The sequence below is a fragment of the Volvox carteri genome, assembly GCF_000143455.1.
Source record: "Volvox carteri f. nagariensis unplaced genomic scaffold VOLCAscaffold_60, whole genome shotgun sequence".
Classification (NCBI taxonomy): Eukaryota; Viridiplantae; Chlorophyta; class Chlorophyceae; order Chlamydomonadales; family Volvocaceae; genus Volvox; species Volvox carteri.
Window position 1 is genome coordinate 375083 of NW_003307603.1, and position 9490 is coordinate 384572.

Sequence of the window (9490 nt, forward strand, 5' to 3'; positions counted from 1 at the left end):
CAACCGGCAGCCAGACTTCATTGCGGCGCTGCGGGCGGTGAGATGGGGCTCCCCTGGGTGGGGGGGAGTGTGAGGAGGGAGGGGGGGAAGAAGGCGAGGGTGGGGGGAGAGCTGGTGCGTATGTATGTATGTATGTATGTATGTATGTATGCATGTGTGTAGGGGGGTTACAGAGCGGGGTTGTGGATTGTAGGGGTGTGGCGTGGGGGGGGGGGATATGGACAGAGTGGAAGCGGGTTCCCGTACATGGGGGCTTGGGGTCCCACGTCAGGGTTTTCGATATTTAACCATTAAAGCACACACACACAATACATACAAACGTACATACATACATACATACATACGTACGGATAGAATCCCTTTTAATAATTTTTGAAGCAGTTCAGTCGTCAGTCCTCCTTCGAGACGCGAGACTAACTCGGCCTGCTGGACGCGAGAGGGAACCACTGGGTTCTCACTGCCCAATCGGGGGGTGGTACTCCAGTTGCAGCAGCAGCAGCAGCAGCAGCAGCAGTTTCCAAAGCTTTGGGCGTTAATCGACGGGGGTGGGGTGGGGTGGTTGTCCTTTGTTCCCGCCAACAAAGCGGAACCCCAACCCCCTCCTCCCTCCTTTTTTGGACACCTTCCGGCAGTCCATTTCTGAGTTCCTTGCATATGACCCCTCCCTTCCCCTTCCCCTTCCCTGGCAGCAGCTTCACTCGTTTGTGGTTCGTCTGTCCCCCCTCCCTCCTTTTCCCCTCCTATCCTCGGCAGTCTCGCGCCTTCGCCGCCCGAGCCTCCCGGGAGCTTAAACTGGACGTGTACGCCTACTCGCTGTTCCACGTGTTTTTTGAACAGTACCTTTCCGTACTGTACGACACAGCGGCGATGGTTGGTCTGCCGCTCCTGGCGGTGGTGGGCACTGCCTGGGCTCTGAGCGGCAGCGCCTGGTGTGCTGGTTTGTTGGCGGCCGTGTTGTGCAGCGTGCTGGTGCACCTGGGGGGGGCTATGTGGCTGGCGGGGATACAGGTGCGGACCAGCAGGCTTGGAGGCGGTTAGGGGGAGGGGGGAGGGAGGGAGTGGGGAGAGGGGGAGAGAGGGGGGAAAGGCGAACCATGAAGAACCATGAAAAGCTGCTGCCAAGGAAAGAGTGTACAAGAAGCAGAGAACTGACCAGTAGGCGTTCTTGAAGGCGGAGACCTCGGGCTGATGTAATGGTGATGATGACCGCGGAAACCTATAAAGAAGTAAATGTAGGTGTAGAGGGGGCGAAAAAGTAGTAAAGAACTGCTGACGTGAAGCTGGAATATAATATGCCGCCGGCCTAGGGGGAGGGGGGAGGGGACATGCTGTGATTCGCCCGTGTATTAGAAGTGGGTAGGGGGCGCTGGGGCAGCGTTACACCACCTCCCCAACCTCCCCCGACCACGTCGGGGGGGGACCAGGGACCAACCAACCAACCCACTCAGTGGTGTGCGTGTGTGTGTGAACTTCCGCGAGTTGCGAGTCCCTTCCCCCCCGCTGGGGGGACAACGCCTTAGGATTTCAAATCGTTGTCGCCCTCTCATGCTATCATTTATCTTCCCGCCACAATAATACCAACACCCCGCCTCCTCTCCCCCCTCCTCCCCCAGGTCAACGCCGTGTCGCTGGTCAACCTGGCCATGGCCCTGGGCATCGCGGTGGAGTTCTGCGCCCACATCATGCACGCCTACATGGCGGCTCCCCCACCGCCTCCTCCTCCCCCTCCCCCACCGCCTCCTCCTCCCCCTCCCCCACCGCCACCACCGCTACCACCCTCCGCCTCCCCTCCGCCTCCCCCACCCCACCCTACCACCACAATTACTCAGAGTCCGCCATCTTCGCCACCACTACCACGACCACCGCAATCATCTTCACCTTGCTCCTCTTCTGTACTTTCATCGCCACCGTGTTCTCGCGCCTGGCGCTCCCGCGCTGCGCTCCTAAATGTGGGTTCCGCGGTGCTTAGCGGGGTGACCCTAACCAAGCTGGTGGGGGTGGCTGTGCTGTCGTTCGCCCGGACGCAGATTTTCGAGGTGTACTACTTCCGGCTGTATCTGGCGCTGGTGGTGGTGGGGGCGGCGCACGGGCTGGTGCTACTGCCGGTGCTGCTGGCCCTGGTGGGGCCGCCCGCGTGGCCGGGGCGGGGGGTGGGAGGTGGGCGGGAGGTAAGAGGGGGGGAAATGGTTGTGGGTGGCTGAGAGGTGTAAGGGGGGTTCTAGGGGTCAGGGGCGGGGGGGGGGGAAGTCGAGGGCGGGTGGAGAAGTTGTATAGGCCGGCACAGCGGCGGCAGCGGCGGCGGGGCAGGAGGGCGGTCCTCGTGACGTTGGGGCTGGGGGAGAAGGATGCGAAACAGCGGCTGGGGGGTTGAGTGTGTGTGTGTGTGTGTTTGGGGGAGAGGTAAATGCATGATGACCAGTCGTGAGGGTTGACGAAGGCAAGAGGTGGAAGCAGGTTGCGAGCTGTTTGCGGTGTTTGAGCTCGAGGACAGCGGGAGGGGGGGAAATACGCGGGGCCCTGTTGTTCGCGGTTGGGGGCAGTTGGGGTGGTCGTTGTTGTCTGATGTTTGCTTTTGTGGTGGCTGGGACTGGCTGCCTGCCAGGCTGTCAAGAGTACTGGTGTATGGCGGGGGATTGAGGTTTGACAGCTGTAGCTTGGCGGGTCGGGGGGGGGGCGTCGGTGTTGGCAACAACGGTGAGATAGAGGGGGAGGGGACTTGGGTCGCACGAGGCTGCCTTTTAGGAGGTGAGCTAATCGGATGGCACATAGCACACTGGCTATTACGGCTGGTGGCGGCTTTGGAGTCCTGCATCAATGATGTGTGTGGATATGGGTTACATGCTCACCATCCTACCTCGCACTTCACGCAAAGCAAGAGTTGCGGTGACGCTAAATTGTCGTGACAGACCACATACGTTCCAGCATCTTCGCCAGATGTTCAGGCGTTAACGCCTGAACTTGAACGTTCAGGTTCTCACTTCATAGTGTCCTTCAAATGCATAAAGCGTGGGAAATCCATATCAGATCTCATTTCGCAGTACACCGGACAGTCCAGCAAGACGTGCTTCTCTCTTCAATATGGCTATCAGTGCCGCAGCAGGGGCATACCCGCTCCTCCCTAGGTATATAACGCCGTCCCTTTCGCGCTCTGTTCACCGCCAATGCCCAACAGCAAAACCTGACCTACATAAGCTTACAATTGGCTGAACGCAGGATAAATGTTGTGATATGCGGGAGCACCTCCTTCCTGCCCGCTTGCTTAGCCGCCCAACCCATCCAATGCTTCGCCATGTGGATTCCTGGTTGCTTGCCAACTGACGGGTACACGTCTGGCTAGACATCTAGACGCGTATGCTTCCAACCGCTCATCAACCGATCCTTGAGCTCCGATACCACACCATCCGGCAATGGCCTATTCATTAGCCATTCCACTCGTTCGTCTGCCTCACGTAGCCCTTGCGGGGCCTCTTTCCATACATTGTGCGCAGAAAACTCAGAAAACGAAGGATTAGTGAACCCCCCGGGGTTCGAGAGGGACTCTACGACCTTCTGTCGCAAAACTTGGTGTGCCACAGACCCACGCTGTGGTTTTGGTTTAAAAACCCCACAATCTGCTTGGAAACGTGGTAGTGTAGAGGTCGCCGTGACAATTCAGCGAACAGGAGGCGGTGCCGGAATGAGCAAGGGCGAAGGAGCCCTAGCCGGGAGGACGAGTTCCCCCAACTAACCCCGCACCCGCACCTACACCTACACCAAGTCGAGATGAAGGCCAAACCGTAGTGTGTCCCGACACGGTGTGTCGGGATCAACACGTATGGGGATTTATAACTAAAAGAGGAAATGAAAAGTACGGCAAGCATGGCAGGGAACAGGATGGGTAATGTCAGGATAACCTCAAGGGCTGTTTTTCGTGCAGCCGTTGCCTCAATGAGGAAAAAGTGAATTTGGGAGTTGGCGACCAGTCACAGCAGCGGCGGGTGTAGCCGTCAGTGTTCGGGAACTGATGGTCATTGCAACGCAATATCTTAGGAGGGTGCTACGAACCTCCAGAAAGAGGCTTCCGTAAGGCTTCTTTTAGGTCGCTATGCGTTGCAGTATGATGGAACTCAGTACATACATAAGAGGATGGGCGCCCCTAGGGGAACCGTCCCGCCGGACAACAGCTTATTGCTAACGAAGATAATCCTCGGATCTATGAGAGGAAATACCCCATGCTGTGCCTGCCAAACGCATTGGGCTGGCACATGCTCATAGAAAAATGTGGACTTATATTGCCAGGACTGCTCAGTTCCATATGAGCCAGACAGATTATGCGACATAACAAATAAATTAAGCGCATCTGTTCCCTCTGCCGCTCTCCAGCCATTCCGGTTCCGTGCGGACGGCTCTAGTCATGATACCTTACATCGTCAGAATGACTCAGACAACGTTTATTATCAAGACAAACCGCAACTTTAAAGGAAACGTGCACTTTGAGAGTCCACTCATAAGGCGTCCATAAGATGACGAGGACTTTGGTTTCCTAGAGAAGCGGCAGAAATGAACAGCTGCGGCAGAGAATCGGCTGTAGAGACTAAGTAAGATAAGCACATGTGCGTAAAACTGATGAACATATTTGTTCCTACTGAGCGTCCCTCAGCGGCATCAGGCGGAATGCCGTACGGCATAAGACCCTCGATCAGGACCCCGTACTTTATCGGCCCAATATGGACAGTGTTCCTGACAGCGGTAGCAGTGTCACTTGCATCCGTTAGCAGTTTCACTGTAAAGATGGCGACCGCTCTGTGCAACAAGGCCTTCGCTGCCGCCCCTGTGGCTCGCCCGGCCTCGCGCCGCTCGGCTGTCGTCGTCCGCGCTCAGGCTCAGGATGTGGTACGTTGCCCTTCCATATGACAGTAGGACCTCATAACTAGAGGCTTAGATAATTCTTCCATAAGTATAAGATCGTGTGCAGTTCGTGGTTTGGACCTTTGCCATGGAACAGTATAGTTGAACGCCGCGCGCTTCTATTGTCCACTGCAGAGCCGCCGCGCTGCTCTGGGCGCCCTGGCTGGCGTTGCTGCTCTGGTCTCCAACGCCAACCCGTCGAGCGCCGCTTACGGTGACTCGGCTAACGTGTTCGGCAAGGTGACCAACAAGTCGGGCTTTGTGTCCTACGCTGGCGATGGCTTTGCTCTGCTCCTGCCCAGCAAGTGGAACCCCAGCAAGGAGACTGACTTTCCGGGCGTGACCCTGCGGTGAGGCTGCTAGTTGTGCGGACTTGCAACCTTGCTCATATTTTGATCTCATCATCTCGGCAGCCGGAATTGCATATTTTTTTGTCAGATTGTTTATTCGGTCCATCTTTACAAAGATCTTGCAAGCGCTTGGATGTGCAGGCTGTTCCGATCCTGAGTCTTGGTTCATTGCGAGAACCTTTACACATCCCTGACATAAATGTTGTTGTTTTGCAGCTACGAGGACAACTTCGATGCCGTGAACAACCTGGTCGTTATCGCTCAGCCCACGGATAAGAAGTCGATTGAGGACCTGGGCAGCCCGGACAAGTTCCTGGAGTCGGTCAGCTACCTGCTGGGCAGGCAGGCGTACTCCGGTAAGTTGGGTCGAAAGAAAATGTATGTCTCGCTAGGCATGGACCCTGTTATTCATCTTGGTTAGCGCCTATTTGCAGGCGAGACCGTCTCGGAGGGTGGCTTCGCCCCCAACCGTGTGTCCGCTGCTTCTCTGCTGGACGTGTTCACCACCTCCGACAAGAAGGGCAAGACGTACTACAAGTACGAGCTGCTGGTCCGCACTGGTGGGTACCCGGGCCACTTCCCAGGCATCACTTTACTGATGTAGCCTTCGCCAAGTCGTTAACTCCCGCTAGCTGACAAACATGTCCCTGCCGGCGTTACTATCAATCCCGCAGCCGATGGTGATGAGGGTGGCCGCCACCAGCTGATTGCCGCCACTGTTGGCAGCGACAGCAAGCTGTACATCCTGAAGGTTCAGGTCGGTGACAAGCGCTGGTTCAAGGGCGTCAAGAAGGAGGCCATGGGCGTCTTCGACTCTTTCACCGTCGTGTAAAGCAGTCCAGCCTTTTTTCAGTCTGAAGTGGCATCGGGAATGTTCCGCTTTGGTTGACTAGAGTACAACTTCTTTGAAAGGATGGCGGGTGCGCTGACGCGCGCTTCTTCCCATCTCAATTGACTCTACCAATTACAGTGGAATGGTGGAACCGGGTGGGAGTCGGGGATGCGGGCTTCTGTCGGAGATTTGAGGTGTCGCATTCTGGTTGAGAAGAGAATTGCTGTTAGGGCGTAGTGCTATTCCTGCCGAGTGGGTGCTGCCTAGGCATAGTGCACAGATACACTTGGGCGAGGAGTCAGGTGCCGTGTATGAACAGTTTTGCGATGGCTTTATCACTCTCGGCAACTATGCTCCGAAAGGTGCATGTAACATATGGAGAATTCCACGATCGTCGTCCCCTCACTGACCCTGTCTCATCCATTTGTCGCAGAGCATCGGGGACACAACTTGCACAGCATTGGGGTTTGGTTTATGCGTTCGGCACGCGGTCTGGTTGATTACTTAGCTACCTTTAATATGTCAATGTCTCGGACATTTTTGCTTTAAAAGGCCTGCAAAAAATGTCGTTTGCCTTCATAGTCAACATTGAGCCGTAGGAACCGAAATAGTCCAATTCGCCTGTATCCCTCCTCTGCTTGTGAGCTGGGTTTGCCCTATTCACGTCACCATCAATGTTGTAGCGTACGAGATGCAAAGAACATAGAAAGAATAAGATATACGTAGCTTTGTGGGTCTGCATCACATAATAGTCAAACAATCTCAACATAGTGTACGGAATACAGAAATATACGAGTAACACTTTCCTCACATCCTGCTACATGACAAAACCTCGTTTTACTTACAACTTCATCAAGAATCCAAACTTGTGCAGCACATGCTCCCGCACTGCCTGAACAACCCGTTGAGTCTCAATCCAGAGCAGCTGATGGGCGCTGCGGCACCGAACATTCCCCCGTGATGTTGGCGTACCCACCCACCGAAGCACCTGCCGCAGCATTGCCACTACCCCCTCCAGGTCATGATCCTGGCTGATAAGCCACAGGGCCAGCGCCATGAATGTCACCTGTATCCGCCGGTTCTCCCCTTCACCACCCGCACCGTCCTCTTCTGCCACAGCCGCCAGCGCCACCTCCCCGGTTGCTCCCTCACTCGGGCCCCTCCGCGTCCGCACTCCTGCAGCTGCACGAATTTGACCGCTGTCTCCGCGGCCGCCGTCAGCAGCCGCGGCTCCATCCCGTCCCTCCACCGCCACCTCCTCCACTCCGTTGCTATTGCCGCCCACGGCAACCACACCGGCACGCGCACAGGCGCTGCGAATGGCTGCTAGGAATGCTCGCCGCACGTCGGCGTCTGAGTAGCCTCCTTCAATTCGTACTGCCGTAGCCGCCGCTGCAGCCGCGGCCGCCATAGTTGCCGGACCAGACACCGTGCCCTGAGAGCCAAAGAACATGTGCGCCGCCGCCGCCGCGAGCCGCTGCTGCGGATCTGCGGACGCAGGCAACGCGGCCACTGCCATCACCTCCTCGATGTCAGGACTGCCCGCCCGAGTCGCTGCCAGACCGGCCCATTTAGCAACCCCATCGCCGCCACTGGGTTCGGAAAGTCCCAACCGAAACTGCGGCGGCGGCGGCGGCGGCGGCATACCTGAGCCTCCTTCTCCTCCTGCTGCTGGCTTCGGGGCCGCAACCCGCGAGCCACCTTCACGCCGCAACACTGCCGCATGGGCTTCCCCGACTGCCACCACCGCGGGCACGGACGCCCCATTGCCGCTGTTCACAGGTCCAGAACCGGTAACATGGACATCAGGGGGGCCTCGCGCAGGGGGAGGGGGCAAGTGCGCCGAAGGCGGCAACACCGGGCCCTTCACTGCTGCCCCATTCCCCACTTGACGCCGCCGCAGCTCCGCGGTGATCTCGCTCCGAAGCTCAACGGGCAGCTCGTTAAGCACGGCAAAATCCACGTCGGCCATACTCGTCGGCATCACCCCCGGTGCGGCTGCCGCCGCAACTAAAGGCCTGGCGGCGCCGCCATCCACACCTTCCGCTACTCCGGTCTCAGCGCCCGTGCTGCGCCGCTGCAAGGAGTCCATGTCCATAGCTTGCACGTGGCGGTCACGGCCAACAGCTCCACGGTCCGCAGCGCTCTGAGGCGCAACATCGTCACCGCCACCGGCACTCTGCCCCGCACCCGTCGCCACATGCCGCACGCCCTGCGGCGGCTGAGCGGCGACACCGCCGCCGCTGTTACTGCCGTGTGCGCGCCGTGTGCCGCGCGCCGGGCCCGGAGCTGGCCCAGGCGCGGTATGGCGGGTTGCTGGCGCCGCAAGGAGACCTGCTGCACGTGGAGGATGTGTGTGGGCATTGCGGTGGTTCGTGAGTAGACGATGAGCAAATCAATCCAGGCAAGCGAGTTGCTCAAAATGGACTACGTAATTAGTAATCGTTGCTCAGCCTTTCGCAAGCTCCAGGCATGCGGGTAGGTAGGTATGCATCGTTTCCCAATCCTCGACCGTCTGCTGCTGCTGCATTTCTATATGTGGTGGGAACGTGGGCGTCGAGGTAAACGGATGAAACGAGGCGGCAAGATTCCCTATATCTGTTGTGGTTCCGCTGCGCTGTGTCTGGCGCTGCGCCTGGCACCCAAAGCCCTTCCTTCGTGCGAAGGCGTGTTCCCACAAAGCTGCGGAACAGAGCGGCGAAAGAGCCCAACCTCTCATCCGGAGTGCAGAGGTGGAAGCGTCGTCTCTCTAGACCCCAACCTACTACTGCCACTGCTACCATTACTACCATTACTACCACTACTACGCATATATATATATATATGTACGTTTCTAAGGAGGACAAAGGCCAAAGCGCAATCCGTCGGTGCTTGAGTCTTGAGGAGGTCTGGTCGCTGCTGGCCTGCAACCGAGGGGCATACCCCACACACTACCCCATGAGCCTTCTTACCGTACTCGCGCTCCACCTCCCGTCGTACATCTGGTGGTAACTCCGCCAACACCGACAAGTCGATCTGGAACGCCGTCGCCGCCGAGGCAGCACCCACCGCCGCGGCCATCGCTGGCTGTAGGCCCTGGTGTCCCCGTGGCATTGAGCTGCCGCCGCCGCCGCCGCCGCCGTCACAACCGCCAGCACCATTCCGGCCGACGGCGACGCCGGTGGCTCGGCCACCGCCGGAACCAGCCGCGCCCCGGCCCCGGCCGCCCCGGCCCCGGCCCCGGCCGGCCGCCCGGCCCCCCGAGCCCCCACCTACCGGCGGCTTCAGGAAGCCAGCGGGCCACCGGGCGGCTGCACTGCCCGAGACGCCAGAGGTGCTACCTGCCGGACCGCCGGCTGTGGTAGTTTCGGAGGCGGCGGGGCATTCTGCCACCGCCGCTACCGCCGTCGCCGCTGCCGTTGCCGTCGTCGCCCTGGCGGCG

The 9490-nt window shown here is 58.5% G+C and overlaps 2 protein-coding genes across 2 annotated transcripts in view; one reads left to right on the forward strand and one right to left on the reverse strand.

Annotated features, from left to right (window-relative positions):
* The window catches only part of oeeB (oxygen-evolving enhancer protein 2), a gene marked incomplete at its 5' end in the record, with an annotated part of 17689 nt that extends 11223 nt beyond the window's left edge, over positions 1-6466 (forward strand). Inside the window, 8 exons of the mRNA XM_002956319.1 lie at positions 690-1008; positions 1614-1661; positions 2028-2120; positions 4795-4872; positions 5023-5237; positions 5454-5593; positions 5672-5797; positions 5912-6466. Of these exons, the coding sequence (XP_002956365.1) occupies positions 690-1008; positions 1614-1661; positions 2028-2120; positions 4795-4872; positions 5023-5237; positions 5454-5593; positions 5672-5797; positions 5912-6069 (1177 nt within the window). The 3' untranslated portion in view covers positions 6070-6466. The remainder of the gene's footprint in view (positions 1-689; positions 1009-1613; positions 1662-2027; positions 2121-4794; positions 4873-5022; positions 5238-5453; positions 5594-5671; positions 5798-5911) is intronic.
* A 444-nt stretch (positions 6467-6910) lies between these two features.
* The window catches only part of VOLCADRAFT_97374 (uncharacterized protein), a gene marked incomplete at both ends in the record, with an annotated part of 11491 nt that continues 8911 nt past the window's right edge, over positions 6911-9490 (reverse strand). Inside the window, 3 exons of the mRNA XM_002956378.1 lie at positions 6911-7004; positions 7050-8406; positions 9021-9404. Coding sequence (XP_002956424.1) covers positions 6911-7004; positions 7050-8406; positions 9021-9404 — 1835 coding nt within the window. The remainder of the gene's footprint in view (positions 7005-7049; positions 8407-9020; positions 9405-9490) is intronic.